The following is a 21,904-nucleotide window of genomic DNA, read 5'->3' as shown; positions in this document are numbered from 1 at the left end:
TTAAATTAACGGATATTCAGTAAAAGAAATAAAACACTCAAATCAAGTGTTTGATGTGAGGTGTGTGTTTGAAGAACAAAAAACTCTGAAAGTTCTTATTTCCAGTTTATTGCAATCCATGACTTGGACAAAGTAAGGAATTAATATCAATTTTAACCAGTCTGTGTGCTTTACAATTTTAAAATACACTGCCTTTTTAAAATACAAAATGTGGTTATGAGCCCAGTTTTCTTACTTACAAAGCAGCACCCGGTTTGAAAACCTGATCATTTGCCATTTTACAAATATAGAGGATTTGTGGGCAAGACGTGTAATACTTTGTAAACACCATATCATACCTCTCTCCCAGCATGTTTACCTTTTAAGAAATGGAAAAAAAAAACTTAATTTGAATTCCAATTTCATGAGGTCAGATAACACACATCCAAACAGTGCTGCCTGACACTGTCCAAGACGTCTGTCTCAAGACTGTTACATTCACAGACCTGCTGCATTCCAACCAAGGAACGACAGATATGCTCAAAAGCAGTGACTTTAAATATAGCAATGTTGTTTGTAAACTCTCCATCCTCATACAAAAAGTCAACCCCACAAACCTCGTGTTTAGTGTAGTTAAATGCGAATGACAGCATTGCCTCGTGTTTAAAAGTGACACTGTTGTATTCGATTCGTCATCCGTTGAATCATAAGACACATTAAAAATTTCCAGTCCGAAGATCACATGTAAGCTCAAGTCACACAGACTTATCAGTTTAATCAGGTAATTCCAGTTTCATTTCACCAGTGACACCGCTGCTTTGCTGTGAAACTCCCTGCAAATCTGAAGCAATACTGACTTAAGAGAATGAAGTGATCACAACAAATTATATTCATGTTAGAAATGTCCGCATTTGTAAACCCAGTACTTGACTGCTGCTTCCCATCTTAAGACACACAGAGGCACCGCTTGATTTGTTCAATGGCTTTGTGAGGATCCATAGTGCAACAAATTCCAGACAAACATGGCTGCCAAGCTGCTTACTGCACAGATAAACGAGCAAAAAAACTCACTGCATATCATACAAAAAAAAAAAAAAAATTTAGAAAACACTTTTCTGCAAGAAGTTAAACTTTGGGATTATATGTAGGGTGAACTCTTTGGAAGAAAAATAGCAGGAGTCCACTGCACTGGAATGATCAAACAGCTCTTTAAAAATGCTAGGCACAGAAATTGTACAAACAAGGTAAAGAGGTTATACCAAGGCCAAAAAAATAATTAAATAAAATGATATTTACACACTGAGTTAGTTAACACCTGGTCTGACCAGTGTTTTAGTGTTGCTGTATACTTAAACATCAAATGTAGTCCATCACAAAAATACAACCCAATGCTCCTGAAAGGCTGCGTCAAAAGGTTTCATACCTCTGGATCAAGTTCGTGGTTGTGAGAGTGCTGTGTGCGACTCTAACCAACAGAGGGCGATGTTGAGGAGGGAGATGAGCAACGTTAAGTGTGTCTTTGTAGAAAAACTGACTGTCAGAGGTCTGTACGCTCCACAGTACATGAGATAAACGTTACAATTCTGCATTCAGTTCTCCCTCTTTGTCATCCTACTACTGTTTGCCTCAACTCATCGCAGGTCATCTGTCCCCACGAATGGAGCATTAATGCATGAAGTTGGCCTTTGGCATATTCCACTTTGCAATAGAAATCTTGCGCTTTTCTTGGTTCATCTCCTTCTCACACATGTACAATAAGATAAAGACACTTGGATCATGGCGTGGGTCATAAATATCAAACTAATGGCCCTTTTCTAATCCTTCCTCTGTCAATCTTAGTTTGTGTAATCATCAGTCCTTTTCTTTAACCTCTCCCAATCTTGTATCTCTTCTACCATCTGGAGAATGTCTCATCGCAGTCATCTGAGTCACTCTCAAGGTGTCTGCGGGAGCATACTGCTGAAGATGTCTATGAGGTTGTCCAGTCCCCACAGGTAGCCGTCCTCCCTGTTGCCCTCCACCCAGGGAGTCCTGTGGTCCAGAGTCTGAGTGTCCGGCAGGGGTACCGTCTTCCCAAAGTCAATCATCCACACTCTGGCCTTCCCCGAGGCGTCGTGCACGAACAGCAGAGAGCTGCCCACAACCTGCAATTGGAGAAACCGGTGAGACAGGTGAGTTTAGATGTGCAAGTGATTCGGTACAGGAGCTACTGATGGGATCCTAACACAATATCTTCAACTCGGCCAACGGGTTTGTTTAGAAATGATGAAACTGAGTGTGTGTGTGTGTGTGTGTGTGTGTCTCACCTCGTGTGACTTGAAGAAGTGCGACTGCTCAAGGACTGAACGTAGTTCCTCCAACCGCTTCAGGTAGAGTTTCTGAGAAAAAGAGATGAAGGGCATCAGAAAAATACATATTTTGTTGTACTTCTCTCCTCATTAATTATTAGTCTAAAACCTTTTATCCTCCCTTGATGCAGTTGCTGCTCAATAGATTTTAAGAAATGGCAGCACAGTAAATATGAAGCTACCACCAGCAGCCAGCTGGGAAAAAGGTAGCCTAGTTCCCTCGAACTTCACAACTTCCGTCTACCAACACTTAGAAATATTAGAGCTGGGAGTGTTTAAACATTTTTGATACCAGGAACTTTAAAGTGATACCGATACCAATAGAGTACTTCATTCAAGACCTATCATGGGAATAGAGTGGCATGTAGTATAGCAATACTTTTGAATGTTTTGATGGCATCTCGGCACACTGAACTGCTTCAAATACACTGCGCTTGACTTCACCTCACCACAGACTGTATGGGTTGTAGCTGCTGTGGCAGGAGTGTGAGCTCTGCCACGAAGACAGCTGGTGAGAGTTCGCCAGGCCGCATACACAGTGACAGGGCTTACTGTTCGGAAATGTTAGCTGTGTGATGCTAACTGTTATTAACAGGTTTAACATCAGAGTTGAGCCGTCTCGGCATTGGTGGGACTCTTAAACTGCTGCTGCTGTGTTAGCCCATGCTAACTAGGCAGACATTGAACCGACCATTAGTCGCAGAAAGTGGCTCCGCTGATGGCTGCAACAGAAAGTTTGCTACTCCAGATGGGAGTCAGGACGTTCCAGAATCAGATCCCCGATTACAAAAAGGATTAAATGCAGTATCATTTGACTGGAAATGTTTTGATACTACTTGGCGCTGGTTTATTTCTGTCAATACCTCAAAGGCCCTTCTGTATATCAAAAAGTAACACATATCAGCACATATCTTTGTGTCTGTCAAGTATAAACAACAGTTAGCTGTTATGGGGGAGGTTACGCACCAAACCTAAGCAGGGAAAGATCAAACTTTTCCTTGGGAAAAAAGCCTCCTTGCTGAAAAATTGAGCAGTGACAGCAGCAGAACAAGTAACACAGTCACAAATAGTAACATACCAGAATCTGAGTGTTCCCAGCTACAAAGTCCTCCAAGGCCTGCATCACCTGCTCCCTGTGCTTTGTCTTCTTAAAGTTGGTGTTACAAGTTCCATCAGCTTTCTGTAGAAATAAAAAAAATAAAACGTAAGATATCAAGTTTTGCTCTCCCTTGATTATTTTTTGACCTGCACAAGGACAATAATTAAGTAATTCATTTAAACTTCCCGATTCATCTTGGCTGCAACAAGTTGTTGCCTGCAGAGTATTCAGTGCAGTATTATCAGTATTAGATTTAATCAAAGTTTGTGTTTTGCGAAGGATGCAACAGGAAACAACAACAAATACCAACAAAAATATAAATTCCAATGCCACAGCTTAGTTGCTGTACTTGTTCCACTGGAAAGTAAAGCAGCTGCTTTAAATGCTCGCTGAGTCATAAGATATTTCCATTCATGACAGACTTCATGCAAATCTCCAGTTATTGGTGCGGCCTGATAACCAGCCCTGGATTTATTTTTGAAAGAACGAACAGTCCCCTTTACGGCCACGCATTCAGACAAAAACTTTAACAGACTGTTTTCCATTTCCTCTCCAGAGTGTGTGGTCCATCTAGTGAACAGGCTGATAAATATTTACTCCCACTGATTGATTTATATCTTGTAGAAGTATGTGTTTCTTCACTAGCACTCAGTACTAAAGCCAGGCATGCTCATAGGACTGCGTGTCCAGGACGGCCTCTGACCTTAATGCCTTCGATGCGGAAGCCCAGGGTGGCTGTGGAGCTGAGCGTCTCCCTCCACTGCATGTATCTGGGTTTAAGGACTCCCTGCTGGGCCCTCTCCTGCTCTGTGGGGGCCCCGGGGTCCACTGCCACCATCTTCTCATACATGTCCTTTCGCAAGCGAGGACGCTCTCTGGCTTTGATCAGCTCCTCCTCCAAGTACGTCCTGAAAAAAAAAGCATTAATATTTAATTACAGTTTTTATTTCATTTTATCATTCTGTTATGCCCCCCCTTTCCTTTCTTTGCTGTTTTAGTCAGAGTTTTTCTGTATTCATTTTATGTCTTTGTTGTGCATATTTGTAATTTTCTGATTGATTTAGTCTTACTGTGCTCTTTAATCGTGTGAAGCACTTTGTTGACTACAAATACAGACATTATAAATATTCTTATATACTGTAAATATGATAAAGAAGCAAAAAACTAGTAGGGCTGTCTCCTGAAAGTCAAAGATACCAATCATCAGCTGGAGACCCCTCAGTCAACTGAGAGTCCTTCAGTCAGTGTTCAGTGTACTTCTCAGGACGTTACAGTGCCCAGATTTAGCTGCAGAATGAGCGCTCCTCAGTTTCCCATTACAGGCAGCTGCAGACCCAGACCTAGGGTGAGTCTGAGCGAGATGGAGGCAGCTGCCTGGAGGAAAAGAGATAACATTATCTTCTCCCTTCTGTTTAGAAGCAACTTAATACGGTACAGTCTGTGGCTTTCATTTGATATCTAGTGTCGGCAAAAAATGCTGCACATTTTTGTTTCTGACTAACTTGACTTGTTTACTATATTACGTGAGCATCACTGTCACACTGAACTTCCTGCTGAACCCTGTTCAAACTCTCAAACTCTATATGGAAAAAAGGAACAAATAGTCTCGTATTGACCAGCAAAATATGATTAAACTGACATAATTCTGAGTTGGAAACAGTCCTAAAAACTAGTGTGTATAAAGCTCTGATAAAATCACCACTGCTGTCAACATGATCTTGGAAAATGTTTACCACACAGTTATGTTTTTACACCCTGGATTAAGTCTTACCTGCTTCCCATCTTACAGTCCATGATGGAGGGCGAGTCAAAGTCAGCCAGCAGGTCATCCATCAGGTTATAGTCCTGCTCATCTCTCTTTACTACACCATAATAACCAGGCACGTAGGGGCGCAGCGTGTCCTCCATCAGCTTCTGTAGGCACTGCTGCTCGCACTCGCAGTATCGCTTCAACAAGCGCCCATACTCCCCAGCCTGGAAGTTACCTTGGGGAAGGCCGCAGACAAACTGAAGATTAAAGACTGAAAATAATGCATGTGTGAGGATGTTGTCCACAGCCGTGTATTTATGCTTACCTGCGTGGCCAGCTAGCTGCACCCATGGGTAACGCTTCTTGAAGGACACAACGAAGGGCGACCAGTGAACCATGGTCTTCAGTTTCTGCCAGGACTTATTCTGGGAAAAGGAAATGGACAAAGAACGTCATCCTCCTTGTTACAAAAAGGTGTGGGTCGTCAAGCGAGTGACAAATCTGCAGCTGTGACTAAGCAGTGCGAGGATTTCTTTTCTGGTCACAACAAAAGCAATGAGCTAAATACAGGCAGGAGAATGATTACTCATTAAAGGAAAACATACCCTGTAGTGTGCGCACACACACACTGACACACACACCTCAGTAGACATTGGACAGATTCTCCCCTTTAGCCAAGGCCAGGTGCACAACGTACGTGCACAGCCCATTCATAAAACATTTACCAAAGCCACCACTGTAGTGTCGTAAAACAGAGCCTTACTGTCTGAAACTGTGTATGAAACTGTGTGTGTGTGTGTGTGTGTGTCCTGGTTATCTGCGTTGGGAAACACCAGAGTGGGGACAGTGTGCAACTGGGGCTTTGACGCAAGCACTCTGAGAGGAACATACCATCACTTGATTAGAACATCTGTGTGTGGGAAATCACAACAAACACAGCCAGGTTAGGATGGGAATGTATGTGTGTGTGTGTGTGTGTGTGTGTGTGTGTGTGTGTGTGTGTAATCTTGTCCTTGGCTCCTTCTTTGCAGTCTTTCTAATCACACCATCCATCTGTTTTTGTGTGGTACATTCAAACATACTTTATATTTAACACAGAAAACAGTAGCGTGACAGCGCAAATGAAGGGTTAATGTGAGTAATAAAACATTGGAACAAGAGGCTATAACAATAAAAGTAATCTTTTTATAACTAAATGACTTGTATGAATGGCTGTGCTGCTCCCTGCCAAGCCTATCTCTGCCATGTTTACATGTCAGCCTATCTCTGCTCTCCTCACATGCATTCTTTCCACAGCTGCTCTGTTGAAACTCTGTCACAATAAAACAGTCTTAATGCAACAGAAACTGCAGGCTCTGTGTTTAACTTAGTAGAAGAAGAAAAAACAGACGTTATTTGAGTTTGAGGAGTACTGCTTTGTCAACTCCTGCTGTTTTAATACCCAGAAATTGAGCCTCTCAATCAGCTTCTTACTATAAGCAAAGGAGTTCTAAAAGTTTCTTATTTAGTAAGCATTACGTCATATGTTATTGAGAAAAACCATTTAGTGTTGATTCCTTGTGATGGGAAACTGTGCAACATGCTCGTGCTTCGTCAGACAGCTGGTCAGCGTCAGGATTTCAAAGAGACACGAGGCAGAGAGGAGAGAGTGAGTACGAGACACCTGTGACCTGAGACTTTTAATCCCATCAACAGATTAACCCTAGCATAACCTCTGCCACTGCCAGCGCACTGGATGGTGATGAAACATGGGAACGCCAACTGCACTTCATCACCACGTTTGAAATATGAGATAATTTCCTCTCACTCATTTTGACATGTTGCACTGAACTAACAGGACGCTGTACTTGTGATCCATGCATAAGCATGCCAGGGCATTAAAGGACTTTCAAATTGATCTGCAATTTGCCTGTAGAGCTGCAACAATTAGCCAATTAATCGACAAGGCGATTAAAAGAAAATTAGTTACCAACTATTTTGATAATCGAATGTCATTTTTTCAAATGAAAATGTCAAACATTTGCTGGTTCCTGCTCCTTAGATGTGAGAATTTGTGGCTTTTCTTTGTCATTTATGATAGTAAATGAGGAGTTTTGGGGTTTTCGACTGCTGGTTGGACAATTTTTTCACAATTTATAAATGAAACAATTAATTGATAATCGTGAAAATTATCGGCAGATTAGTCAGTAATGAAAATAATCTTTAGTTATAGCCCTATTTGAAATTCTTAAATGAAAATCAGTAGGTTTTCCATGGTAGGCAGTATGAGTGGGAATCACCAGAGGCCCCATGACACGATATTATCGCGATACACAAGTCACGATACAATATTATTGTGATTTTAAATGTGTTGCAACAAAATATACTGCACTACTACAGTGCAATTTATTACCTTTTTTCAATGGCAAATTATGTCCCCACAGGAAAAGTGTTTCAACATCAACAGTTTTATATAATAAAATAAAGTAGTTACTCTGTTCATCTCACTTCAGTCATTTTAATTGCAGCAAAATGTATCTAGTAGACTTAAAAAGCAAATGATTATATAATTCTAGTAGGCTACCAAAAGTTTAATTTGTATTTGTAATATAAATAATTTATGTAATTAAAAAATCAATACTTGGTGCCTGTGTAACAATACGATATTGGCACACAAAAATATTGTGATATTATGCTGTATCCATTTTCCCCCGCCTCTAGTAGGGCTTTTTTAAATTGTCCACATTCTTCTTTTGCCTTCAGCAGCCAATTTTGGCCTGGTTTGGCCAGCTCCACCTGGAAATCAAATGGCTATTTCCCCTACAATCCCCCCTCTGCATTGATGGGGAGTGTTTTTTTTTTAATGCATACCTTCCTTCTCACCTTTAGATCCAGCTGTATGACACTGCAACCTTAACTCTTGAGAGACTGAAAATAGTCTTCAGAAAAAATATATAAATGTCTTCGCCTTGCCAGCTTGTATCATTTGTTCCCTGCCTAACCCTGTTCCACCTAAAGGTCAACGTGCAATCCACCTTCAGACACTCCACTTGGTCAGTACAGTAAAACTGTCGTCAGCGCTTGGCCTCCAAAGTGCTGCAGTAAGGGATAACGATGAACCTGTTATGTAAAGTTCATAACACAAGAGTCTATAGGACAGTGAGGACACTCCTCGCCCTCTTCTCACCCCTGTGTAGAGGGGGCGAAATACTTACATGTACTGTAGATATGTTTATGTGGGGGTGATTTTCCAGTTTATTTAAGACATGTTTAAGTAGTATTTGGCTCTGAATTAACAAACATATGTTAGCTTTGATCAGTGTGTTTAAATTTGAGGTCTTCTGGGGGGTGCTGGATTTATGCAACTATCAATGAACGTCATATTACTGCATCAGACTGATGCTTCCTGCCTGCTGGACCAACATACTGCACAAGATCAGTTATTAGAAACCGCCAACACTGTAGTCTAAAAATAATCTTGGAAGGTAACATCTGTTTGTGGACAAAACACAAACTGTGTTTACCTATCAGACCACAGTAACCTGCGTTTCTCTTCCTATTTTTACTATTATTAGCTCCATTCCTCCTCCTCAGTGACAGATGAAAGTCCAGCGGGGGCTGACAGGAGAGGAGGGTGAAGCAGACACCCTAAATCTACAGCCTCTCTTCTTTCACTTCTCTTATCTTCATGCCATCAGGCCCTCTCTCTCTAATTGCTTCGAGTTGACAGCTTAATGTGTTGCCTCTGTGGGGTCAAATGTATCCAACTAAAATTACCAGTCACAGCCAGAGCTAATGTTGCTCACTGAGGTGTTTGGACAAGAGACAACCCTGGAAATGAAGTGTAAAAAAGCCAGGACTGTTGTTTCACTTCGAACAGAACAAACTGTGTACCAGTACTGCTGTCTCATCCTGCCTCCTCATCCCACACGGCCCAGCTTTTTAAAACACTGAGGTCATATTTCACCTCTCACAGTTCATCCTACACCATTTCTTTCTCTGTTATATAACTCAGAGATATATAACACAGAGATCATTTCATCATTCTTTGTTTTATAAGCTTCCTCTTCACTTCCCAAAGATGTTCCTCCATCGCGGGATTTATATTCCCCCCACTGCTGCATGTCGCCACCACTTACTCTCAGGCAATCATCATTTTATCCTCCCAGCGGAATTCTCTAGTATTTTCTTCACTGTTTCTTCACATTCTAATCCCCTTTGATATCCATCTGGGAAATGTCTCTGGTGTTCTGGTAGGATCCCAGTGTGGTGCATCAATGGTCATGGAGGACGTCAGGCTGACCACAAGAATGTCTCTTTACAGTGTCCCTTTCTTCACCTTCCCTAACACAGGCATAGACTCATGATCAAGTAGGAGTAGGAGGTTTGAGTAATGTGCTTTGGTGGGAAAGTAGGAATCATTACTGAAAGTATATACTATGTTATTTGCCCCCAAGACTGCTGTAAGTAGTGCTCATGCTAGTTCTTGGTAGCAGTCATTATTAGCTGAAGCTAATCTTTCAAACCATTTGCTTAATAACTTGGCAGCTCAACATAAATACAGTGGATTTTTTTCTTTCTTCTAAATTAGTTTTCATTACAAGTAACTCATTTCTTAGCCTGTAACCAAACAACACTGAATATTAAATGTAATATTTTTGGTACAATCATCTTAAAGTTACGTTTTATATTTGAGGACAAAAGCTAAAGCCTTCAACAACAACATAACTCCACATTACTGACAAGTAAATTTAGCAATTAATCGCTTCAGAATACCTGAACCTGCTTCTGCGGTATCGATATGCTGGTACCAACTGCGCTTTCTCACTTTCTCTTATTGTTAATGTTGGTTACAGTCATTGTGCTGGTCTCTGCTACTGTCCAAGAAAAGAAAAGTCGGCATTGTCATGATATTCTACTATACTAGGGCTGCAACGATTAGTCGACTAATCGATGACTAATAGACTATTAAAATAATCGGTGACTATTTTAATAGTCGACTAATCGGTTTGAGTAATTTTTCATAGAAAAGTACTATAAAAGTACCCCAAAATACTCTTACTGCAGCTTCTTACGTTCAGATATTGGCAGGTTTACACACTCTCCCATGACGATGAACTAAAACCCTTTGTATGAGTACGAAACAAGACATTAGATTTGGGGTTTGGGAGAGACAGACTGACATTTTTCAACATTTTAACACATTTTTCGATAAAATGATTAGTCGGCTAATTGAAGAAATAATCAACAGATTAGTCGACAATGAAAATAATCGTTAGTTGCAGCCCTACAATATACTATTATATATTAATCAATGTTATGCCCTCAGTGTTTAATCTTTTTCCTGTGGTAATTTACCCTCTGGAGTCCACGGACGTGCCGGTGTGTCAAAATCACATGACCAATTTAAGATGATGTAGCAGCAAGACGCAGCCTCGCTGAGTCACCTTGTGTCAAACTTCAAACTATATACCAGTTTTAAATTGTGTTGATAGGCCAAGTAAAACCAGACTTATGATAAATAATTTACGCCATGCTTTTTCCTGAATATTGTTGCCACGTTTGGTGCACATTTGGTGCAGGAACAAATGGTAAAAACGGGCTACTGGTGGTGTTTTTTGTGTGATTTTAGGCCCAAGTGTTAAGTATGTCAAAATGAAAAAATAACTGCAAAGTCACAGAGGTGAGGTTGTGCTGAAAAAAATGACACCGAACAAGGCAAGGTCAACCGTTTTTAAGGTGAAATTTAAAGGTACGATCAAGTCAAAAACGGGTAATTGTACCCTTGACCACAAAGGGTTAAAATGATATTGAATATTGATCTTTTTAAGGTATTTTGAGATGTTGCACTGGTAGGTTGTGGACACAGACCTCTGAAATGTACCTAATAAGCTCTGTCATTGATCAGCTGGCTGGTTTTGTAAACTTAAGAAAGGACTATACTCGGTTGCCAGTTTATTAGGTACACCTACCAACTTGTAAATTTCAAGTTTGAGAATTTGACTGTTTGCATAAAGTATTACATACACCCTGAAGCATGTTGATCCTGCTGGTTGGCTTATTGGCTTCTTAACCCAGATAGAGAGATCACCACAGTCACACAGCACTACCTCCATACTGCGTGCATAACAACAATGACATACTGTCACAGCCACGAGAGACTGGAATATCTATCACATTTACATTTGAATACCAAAACTGCTCACCCACGTTTGATATAATCTGCACTCATTATCATGAGCGTATGCACTCGACAGTCTGCATCACTGCTCTGGATAAAATGTGCCACTTTCTATTTCTTACCTGGCAGACAGAGCAGTAGTGTAGGAGGAGGCAGGCACAGACACAAGCACACACAGCCCCGGAGACGAAGCGGGAACGCAGCCAACACAAAATACTCTGCACCATCAGCACAGGGTCTCCCCAGACGAGCTCGTCCAGGGCCGTGTGCCTCTCTGTCGGCCTGAGATCCTTCACAGTCATCTATAACCTTCTTTGCCGCTAGCTCTGAGCTAATGCTGCGCCTTACTCCAGGTATTCAGCTTCAGTCAAGTCTGTAAACCCTTGCTGTAAACCGAGGCTTGTGTCGCCTGGTAAATAATCCTCTGTTATGAGCTCACACTAATTTCTCACACTGACCCCCTTCTCCCTCACACAGCCTCGTTTTGTCATCCCAATTCACTATTTCTCCTGTTTCGACATCCTATCACTCCTCCACTTCCTCTCTTGACTTTCTCAATGTATCTCCTCCGCTGTCATCGAGTGTATCCACACACCTAAAGCTGTCATGTCACTCTTTCTCCTTCCACCGTCTGCCTGCTTGAACTAGTTCTCTTTCCTTATACTCCCTGCCCTAAATCACTCACTCACTCTCCCTGCGGGTACAAACCTCTACACAATGAACTGTCTTCTCTTTCCCTTCAGTCTCACCTTTGTTCTTCTCCTCTCTCTCTCATCCCCTAATCCCCACGGGGCCTAGCCTGAGCCCCACGCTGAGCCAATCTCCTGCCAGAATCATGGGGGTAGGGACAACAGGCCTTCCCATACCCTCCCAGTGCTCTCCTTTTGTCTCCGTGTCAAATTCCACAGGACTATGTAACCTGCAGAGGTGTGCGTGTGTGTGCGTGTGCGTGTGTGTGTAGAACCTGTCAGACGACTATCATCGGCTACAGGAGTGACTACATGTGCATACACTGAGGGTGTTTTCAGGTACTGTCAGAGCTCTATTTTCAAAACTACTTCACTGCTTTAAAACCACTTCCCGTTCCCTTGATTCAAGTCTCCAGCGTTCAAACAGCTCGGCTGTGGTGGGCCACTGAGCTAACAGAGGGTGGCACGACTTTAAAACACACCTTCAGAAAAGACACTTAAAATAAAAGTGTATATTTATCTCCTCTGAGCTTGTCCACGTGTGTCGTCTCTGTCTAATCCTGTATGTGTATAAGTGCTGAAACAATTAATCGGTTCATCAGAGTAATGATTTGTGTCATTTATCAAGGAAACACATGACATTTGCTATAAATAAAATAATTTGGGGTTTACAGCTGGTCAGACAAATAAAAGAAGGCATTTCATGATGTCACCTCAGAACTCTTGATGGCCGTTTATCATTTCTAGAAATTATTTTATACTATTATTTATGGATTAAATGATTAATTTTATAAATAACTCACCAAATAATGATAATCCAATGATAAAATATATGATAGTATAACACTCTCAGGGTCTACAAACTGCATTGAGTACCATTACTTTTGATAGAAGTACACTTTGCTAATGTTACCTACATACTTTTACTTAAATTATATTTTGAATGCAGGACTATTGCTTGTAAGTCAAGTATTTGAATAGTTCCTCCACCAGTGATTCACGCTGTCACGCTGTAAAAATACAGTTGTTAATAAATATAATGGAATTCTTTTTTTTTTCTTTTGCTTTGTATCATGGATTTTGTGTAAGTGCCGACTGTGGGAGTGATGTGTGGGACTCTGTATAATGCGTGTCACGGAAAACAAGTCTGCGATTGTGGCTCATGTGAATAAGCACGCATAAATAAGGAGAATCATCATCACGTGTAGGCTACATGTTCAAAGTTTCAGTGCATGTTTTTGTCTTGTTTTTGTGTCCGCTTACAATCATTTTCCTCTTGTTTTCTGTTCCGCTGTGAGTCCCACAGGGTTTCGGGGCAAAAAATATCAAGGGGGCAGAAAGAGTGTCTCATAATATGACATTTATTTATAAAATAATATGTGCTTTGTTGGCTGAGCAGACATTTGTAGGGAATTAACATCTAATAACATTCAAATGTCAGGGACAGAGTAGATACTGTGTGTGTGTGTGTGAGAAAGAGAGAACAAGACAAGGAGAGAAAAAAAGTACCATATATGGCAACAATGTTGCCTAGCAACCGGCTCTGCCTTCAGCCCAATTTTCCATGACACACACTGAACTCTGAATGCAACACGGCATCGCTGTAAGTGTGTGCGTCTCTTAGAGTATGCATGTTTGAGCAAGTATCTGCTCACCTCACCGAGCCTACAAAATGTAACTGGTTTGGCTGGGAGCTTACAGCAACGTGGCCACGGCTCACCTCAAACCAGTAACAACAAACACACACCCTCTGCCTGTTAATTACTGTATGACGGACAACACAGCTTTTACTCAACTGTGAGAGGACAAAACGTGCCCATTAAAACACAGTCCTTATCAGAAACCACGGGCTAACGTCATTCTGTTTGTTACAAAAGCTCAAGTGCAACTCCTGGGGTTGCTCATTTCCTGGCTGACGGTGTAATAGCCAGGAATTGACACTGTCCACTGACCTGCTGGTTCAGATGATCATTACTGTAACCGGCAGCCGATCTATAAGTCTGCCATGTGGAGGAATGTTATGGTTAGAGACAAAATGATAGACTGATCCAGGGGAGACATTTCGAATGTTATAATGGGAGATGGATTCTTACTGTTTTTATCTATTATAATTTCCCCTGATACTCTCTGGCACGACAAAGCTGGGATAGAAATGACATCTTTATATGAATAAGGAAAAGACAGTAGCCTTCAAAACCACAGGGTGAAGTATCACAATATGTACAAAGCTGAAACTATTCGTCAGTTAATAAATTAATGGGGAGCTCAGTTATTTTTGGGGTTTTTAAAAGTTTCTGTATTATTCTGTAGTTTTCCAGTCGTGTTCCTGATGATTCAAATCTGAAAATTCAAGTTTTGGTTTAAGTGTACGTCTTCTTCTTAAATGCTGTTTCCAAGCCCTTCTCAAAACTTCTTCCCACAAGACCTGACGTAGGTTTCAGCACAGTGTTGTTGCTACGTATAAACCCACGTACTGCTGGAGACATCACGTTAGTTCGATCTGAAATTCACACTGTAACAAGCAAACAATTGAGTTGGCGATAGACCAGCAAGTCCCAAGTGCTGTGAGGTAAAAGGTAAGGTAGGGATCAGCGCTATAGCCTACATCACCACTTACTGGTTACAGCTAAGTGGGTGTTTCCATTTGAATAACAATGTTGATGCTACATGTAAGCCCACGTACTGCTGAGGAGGCCACGTTAGTTTGGTACTGAAATTCACACTATAACAAGCAAACAATCAAGTCAGTGGTAGACCAGTAAATCCTGTGTGGTGGGGCAAAAGGTAAGGTAAGGATTAGTGCTATAATACGTCACTGCTTATTGCTAACAGCTAAATGGGAGTTTCCATTTGAATAACAAAGAAAATAACACAGACGGACCTGCCCTGTCACAGAGAAATATTCAGCAGCTATGTTAATAATTGGTTGTTTGTTTCAATAACTTTTAAAGCAAAAACTCCAAATGCTCTCAGCTTCTTTAAGGTGATGATTTGCTTATTTTCTCTGTTTTTATAACATTATAGACTGAATCTTTTCGTGTTTTAGACTGGTGGATGGACAAAACAAGACATCTGAAGAAGAGAATGTAACCTCAGGCTCTGGGAAATAATAATGGGCACTTTTCCAATATTTGCTTCTTTAACACATAATAAGCAGAATAATCAGGAATGATAAGACATTAAAAATAATGAGGCCAGAATTGAAATTATCCAAATGTTTAAATGTCAATTGGTTAAGGTGTTCTGACTACACACTCTAAAAAAGACTTTTAACAAACTTAAAAAAATTAAGTTAACAATGTGCATGCATCTTCTTAAATATATCCTATGAGTCTTTTATAATCTGACAAACTCAATTAGCTTAGTACAACCAACATGATTTGCTTGCACCCCAAAACATTTAATCCAGTTGAATCAACTTAATATTCATCCAAAGGTTGTGTTGATATTTAGTTGTTAAACTAACTTATTTATTTTAATTCCACCCTACTGAAAATAAGCTGTCAACTGACTAAAACACATTTATGAAACAAACTTAATTTTTTTAATACTGAAAAACCTGTTCATTTTAAGTGTCAATAATGTAAGATTTATGTTTAATTTATGTTTTAACTATGCCAACTGCACTAACATAATATTAAGAGAATGAAATTTAGCCTGTTTGTTGTTAGAGTAAAATATTTTTTGATGATATGTGATATATTTATGTTTTGCCTGTTATATCTGGGTTATAAGTGTTTAAATTTTACATGTAGACAAGAGAATAATGCTGACCAAAGTGCATTGTCCCTTTAAAAATAAATAAAACATTGATTTGGGATATTTAAATAAATGTTATATGTAAACGAAAGCTACAATAGTCTACCCTGCTCACTGTATTTTGAATTTGGGGGCTTTTTCCACCTCACAATGATATTTAAGTGTTCGGTGCAGCTGCCAGTTATAGCATAACGGTGAAAATATGTAAGAGCGGGGGCTCTGGGTGGTCTGAACTGCTCTGAAATTAGACTGAAGTCACATTTTGTCTGTGTCATGTCTTCCTCTTTCTCTGGAAAAAAAGAAATAAAATACCAGACGAGGGCGGAGCGTCTACTGTGGAAACATAACTGTGGCTTCATTATTAAAAAATATGAGTACAACTTCTGCCAGGTTCATATGATTTGAGCAGCACAGTATGAATGGCATGCTGACGGTTGAACATCTTTCAAGATGCCTGCCTGGTGACGTGTCCTGTACAGAAAACCTGGACATTCAGGATTCACACGCTGCGGAGAAGAGAAGTGGAGATACTGGAAAACTGAAGTGGAGACATCCTGTTTTTAAGACTTGTCTCATTCCAAGCATTTCGAGTCGACATCAAAGCCTCCTGACTCAGGGGGGAAACAGCACAACTTCCTACTTGGAAACTTTAAACTCTCCCGCTGATGTCTGGAGGAAAGGAAACCCCAAAGCCTCTGAGGCTGCAAACTAATTTCTAAATTGCCATGACAGCATCTTTATTCATACACTGTACAGTGCTGAAGTGGTGGCTGTAATGGGATGACAAATAATTCAAATATGTATCTAGATAGTGTCTAAATGGTCCTCGCTCTGAGCTCAACAGAGCCATGTGACCATGAGCCATGGTACTAAAAGCACAGAGAAGTGGGGGTTGGAGATAAGAGGCGGTTTCCTCTCCCCTGGTTTAAATTTGTTATATTGTGGGTTATTATCAGGGTTTTGCGTGAGTCCAACTGTTCAGGCTTTGATGCACATGTTAGAAAAACTAAAAGCTATTTAATGTCGTCACTGACATTTCAAACCATGAGACACACACTGTGCAGCAAAGCTCCTGACTGGGGCTACTTTTCTGGCATTTGCAGAACAGCAATAAACTACCCTAAAACATCAGTATGACATATTTGAGCAGCTTTCATGTATCTGACCCCTGATGATTTGACTAAGAACAGTGTGGCTAAGATGACATCTGGCAGCCTATATCAACACACAGTGACTGATGTGACTGACATTGTGCATGTGCATCTGAGCACAGCAGCCGTGCATCAGTAGATAAGGAAATACATGTTTGTGGAGTGTGTCTTGGTTGTTGGCCTGCATGTGTCCTGCATGCTGTGTGTGCAATGTGCATGGAGCTGCACACACTACTTTCTGATCCATTGTTTATCTCATACCAGCTCTTTTGTAACAGTGGTAGTCATGCACCTGACGCCATGGTTTGTTCAGCTGAGGAATGGTCACGCACTGTATACCTGTCATGATGGTCAATTGTGCAATATTTGCATTTGTAATTTTTTGGTAGCCAGAGCTGTAAAACCTGTTTGCAGCACAGACAGCGGCTCATATTGTCACTCCTGTTAGTTGTGTAACTGCACACTAAATTTGAGGGTTTGTTGTTGAAAACACTTGGAAAAGACACTCACCCCTGTCCCATCGTCCGGGCTGCACATGGACCGGGCAGGAGACAGACTGGACTCGATGTCGCTCCCGGTGAAGTCGTCCTCGGACTCCTCGAAGGATGAAGCGGAGGACAGGCCGATGGAGGAGGAGTTGGACAGCTTTCTAGGTGAGCGCATGAGCGCAGGAGACCCTCCGCAGCCGCTGTCCGAGCAAGGGGACTCATCGTCGGGGTGAGGATCCAGACACGAGCCGGTGCTGAGCTCCGTGCGGACGGTCAGCTGGGTGGGTGTCACCTGAGGGCGGGTCGGACTGGGGTCTCTGGTTATGATTAGTTTGGGTATGGTTCCTAGATAACTTTGCCCCCCTGTGGGACCCCGAGGGGCCTCATTAGAGTCCTCACTTTCAATAGGACAACAGTTGTTGCTGTCACCAGCCGCTTTGGGCCGACATGACACGGTACTACAGTCACTTTTTGTCATCTTAACCTCCGCGTGGTCGTCCGTTCGCGACAGCCCCGTGTCCAACGGTTGATCCGGGGCCAGGCGAGAGAAAGTCCGCTTAGAGTCCGGGACAGAGGTGAGCAGCGGGGCTGCACTCACACTAGTCCCCGTTAAATCCTCAGACACAAAGCGACCCTTGCTGTTTCCCCCCAGAGGCTGATCATCCATGGCCCTCGTCGGGGGATCCGAGGCATTGTCCTCCCGCCCGGGTTTCGCCTCCTCGCAGCCCGCTCCGCTGACTTCACCGGTCCGCGTTTCCAAACCAGACGCATCGGACGAGCCAGCCGCTGCCTCTCGGTTCACGACGCCTTGGACAGCCTCGACATTACCATCCAGGCCAGATGGGGTCTCGAAACAACCCGGGGATGCTCGATGTTCCCCAACCGTCGATACAACCTCGTCCCTGGGCAACTTTCCTACTCTGTGATCGCGGCGCGTTGCTGGATCTCCGGCTCCGTTTCCGCACCCTAGATCCGCTTCAGTTTGACTGGAGTCTCGCTTTCTCCTTCCCAGACACGATAACACTTTATTTTTCATCGGATTCCTGTTTAGCTGCTCACCCCGTCGCTTCTCTCCGCTCCTAAAGCCGCAGATACCGAGTCGCTGCTGGGCTGTGTCTCCTGCTCTCCACTTTGCTCTGCCGGGGGTGGCGGTGCTGTGCGATAGATCCGAGCGAGTTTGGCCCATCCTGCATGCCGTAGCCTGGTAGTAACGCTGAGTCCCTGACACACCCTCAGTGCTTCAATCTGAAAAGAGTTGAAACCACTTAAACCGTGACTCCTACAGTGAACAGTAAGCCATTAGTCACACAATCCATGTATTACGCCTGGGAAAACTTCAATTGCTCCATCCTCTTTTTCCACCTTGTTCAAATCTGTGAGAACAAACAGATGAATAATTTATCACACACTGGCTTCATGCACAGTTTCATACCACAACAAACACACCCTCTTAGTCTACAAGTCCATTAATCAGACTGATAGTGTAATCATTAACAGCTCACATAAAGGCACCTGCATATTCTTAATAGACACAGTAAACACTGTCTGTCATTAATCAGAGTTTCTGACCAAAGAATGCCAATTAATCTGTGATTTATGATATCAGTTTTGATAAAAATCAGATATTATTTCCTGGAGCAGGACATAGAAACTGGCAGGGGGAAAATCAAATCACATGCACTGGCACATAAAGTATATTCACAGGAAAATATGACAAGAGGAGTGATTTGAATGTGACAGAAATTCAAGATGTTCACGAGTTTCAGGCTCCGTTTCATCAGAGTTAGTCAGAGTAACACTGCCCTCCTGTGTCTGGACACTATGTCAGAGTAGGCTTGTATCACCACAGCACTTTATTTAGAGCCTAATGGCTATCTGTTAAGTATATTGTCTTATAAAAGTGCAAAAAAGTACATTAAATATGGTGAAAAAGCTGTGAAACAAAGCATTAATGTGAACAAGTTAAACTACAGAGGCAACATTGACTCAAATATACATGCCATGTATAATTGAGTCAACGCCTATGATAGGCCTATTTCTTTTCAGCCAATTCTGTATTTCAGAACAACTAAGGATTCTCATTATTGACTGAACTTTATCGATTAATGTTTTACTTTTACATATTTGTTCCAGTAATAGATGAATCATTAGCTGAAGAAGATGGCAGAAAAAAGAAAATATGTCTGTCGCCGAGCCCAAGGTGATGCCTTCAAGTCTTCCAAAACAACTTTACATTAAAGATGCTTTTTAAAAAAGAAAATGTTCACAGTTAAATACCTGGAACTAGCAAATACTTGGGTGTTTTTGCTTAATAAACTACTTCAATCAGCACTGAACAAGTGTCAAACACAGGCAGGCATGTCAAAACACAGCAATACAAACAGCAGGTGGGGTTAACATCTATTATTTGGTCCTAACGTCAAGGTGAATGACACATTCCTCTATGCATGGTCACAAATTCCAGCCTACGGACACCTATTTCCAAACTGCTGTTTTCACACCACATTAGATTCCAGCTTTTCTCCTATTAAAAGACACGTCATCATTTTATATGACATACAGTCGAGCTGCTGAGTGTTACACACTGTCATTTACTGTGACGGCACGACAGTCATCCTGCTGTCAGGAAGGAATGCTCAAAGAAAGGAAACAAGACAGGAAGGATAACAATGGAAAGAACAGCTCATAGCGAACCACACACTCAAGAACATTCTTGTGCAATGTAAATCATAAATAATCATACAGAATGACTCACGACGGGAGCAATGACTGACTGAGAGCCTTGAGCCATGCTGACACCGAACAGATTCTTTTAAACACCAAGCGTGTGCATACATGCACACACACACACGCTCCAACAGTGACACACAATTTATGGGAAGATGGTCCCTCCCTGGCACACATATAAAACAATAAAAAGATCTGTGATGACTTAACGGTTGAATCAATGAGTCACACAGTGCCTATCTTGTTATCTCAAGGACACACTTTGTGGCCACAGTCAAAAATAGTTTTGCTTTACTCTAGAAATTAACTTTAAAGAAAATACATGCATTAAGGGTAGGTTAGTGGGCAGCAAAGTAAGCACTAAGATATTTTGAGGATGGAAATGTTGCCCAATAACTTTTGACTTAATCTAGCCTATATGTTTAGTGACATGTAAGCCTGTGGCAATACAGTGACACCCAACACGACTTCCTTAAACTCATTTTAAAGTGGCTACAGATCAAACAAAACAGACTAAGTTTCTGTATTAACTGAGATTAAGTTCAATAAATAAATAAGATGTGAGCTGGTAGACAGCTAAAACCACGTTACACATTAAAAACTATCAGTCAAAACTTACCAGACGGATCCTGAGTTCCTCTTGAGGTGTGTGTGAAGCTGTGTGTGAAGTGTGTGAAGCAGCTGTTAAAGTCTCTGACGGAGATGTGGAGGTTTATAACGTTACAGCAGGGTGAAGGGGATGTGTCTGTGGCTTATCTATGTGTGTGTGTGTGTGTGTGTGTGTAGTATCAGCATGTGGTCAGAGTGAAAGAGGAAACGCTCGTCAAAACAGCAGCAGGTCTATGTAACGTTCAGACTCTGAAATACGTTAACTCACCTGAACTGACATAAGACTTTAGATTTATTCTGTGGCTAACAACACGTCTGGTGACTACTTGACAGTACTACACATGAGGGTGTTACAGTGCTGCCTTCAAATGCTCCCCGAAATTTCCGATTGTAGTTCACAAAATGCGTGTTTGATGCCTTAAAATGGGATTACTAAATCGAAAAAGTTACCTGTAAAGTTAGCAAATTTACATAAACAAGCTCTGCTGGCCTGGAAAATGATTTACAAACCTTATTTTCACCCACTATTTACTACATTTGGAGCAACAAGAATATTCAATATAACATGAAATCTCTCTATTATGGGAAATGGGTTGACAGTGATATTGTAGCTATTGGTTAGACAACTTGTTGATACTGATGAGGGAGAAATTAATGTGTAGTTTCGCCCAAAGAGTAGTTTTTGAGGCTTTAACTGCGGTCATGCCATCTACACTTCGAAGAGGCGATTTAAATTTTTAAAAAAATCATTGCGCGTCTACATTATGTTGTATGGTAACTTGGACAAAAACTTAATGGTGCGTTCAAATACCCCATCTCAATGGCCACGAAAGTGGAACAGGGAGTTTCTTTTTTTTCCCCCTTTGTTGAAATACATATATTAGACATTACTTTATTATACTTTTAATGCATCATTTCAATGATTATATGCGAAAATTATTACAGTATCCCACTGATATACATATCAATAATCAGATGCTAAAATCATATTAATATCCAACCAGCTACATGAGAAATTAAAAAAAAAAAAATCCATAAAAAAAAAATCTTATTATCAAAGGCTTGACTGCACTCTTTGACAAGGGGGATGCTGCAGCTTTTGAGAGGTTCAGTAATCGAGGATGCAATCATCGACACATCTAACA

General features: G+C 41.3%; 1 protein-coding gene across 2 annotated transcripts; it reads right to left on the bottom strand.

Moving 5' to 3' along the window:
* Positions 1-92: 92 nt before the first annotated feature.
* Positions 93-20,928, bottom strand: itpkcb (inositol-trisphosphate 3-kinase Cb). Of its 2 annotated transcripts, none has more exons than XM_033630743.2 (8): positions 20,770-20,928; positions 17,446-18,796; positions 5,502-5,601; positions 5,198-5,411; positions 4,130-4,334; positions 3,406-3,507; positions 2,286-2,357; positions 93-2,123 (listed from the first exon to the last, which is right to left on the bottom strand). In XM_033630743.2, the coding sequence occupies exons 2-8, from the start codon at positions 18,607-18,609 to the stop codon at positions 1,914-1,916; spliced, it is 2,067 nt and encodes a 688-aa protein (XP_033486634.2). In that variant the 5' UTR covers positions 18,610-18,796; positions 20,770-20,928; the 3' UTR covers positions 93-1,913. The 2 variants fall into 2 exon arrangements, with proteins under 2 accessions (XP_033486634.2, XP_078023206.1); XM_078167080.1 differs by having other exon boundaries at positions 17,446-18,668; positions 20,770-20,924.
* Positions 20,929-21,904: the final 976 nt, after the last annotated feature.

This window comes from Epinephelus lanceolatus, chromosome 4, assembly GCF_041903045.1.
Source record: "Epinephelus lanceolatus isolate andai-2023 chromosome 4, ASM4190304v1, whole genome shotgun sequence".
Lineage (NCBI taxonomy): Eukaryota > Metazoa > Chordata > Actinopteri > Perciformes > Serranidae > Epinephelus > Epinephelus lanceolatus.
The sequence above is the reverse complement of the archived record's forward strand: the minus strand, read 5'-3'. Positions and strand labels throughout refer to the sequence as shown.

Excerpts from the sequence above, each read along its gene's own strand:
- itpkcb (XM_033630743.2), bottom strand. The coding sequence starts at position 18,609 with ATGGGCCAAACTCGCTCGGATCTATCGCACAGCACCGCCACCCCCGGC. Across the intron at positions 5,412-5,501 it reads GCAGCTAGCTGGCCACGCAG|GTAACTTCCAGGCTGGGGAG; the intron begins GTAAGCATAAAT and ends GCCTTCCCCAAG. Across the intron at positions 2,124-2,285 it reads ACTTCTTCAAGTCACACGAG|GTTGTGGGCAGCTCTCTGCT; the intron begins GTGAGACACACA and ends CTCCAATTGCAG.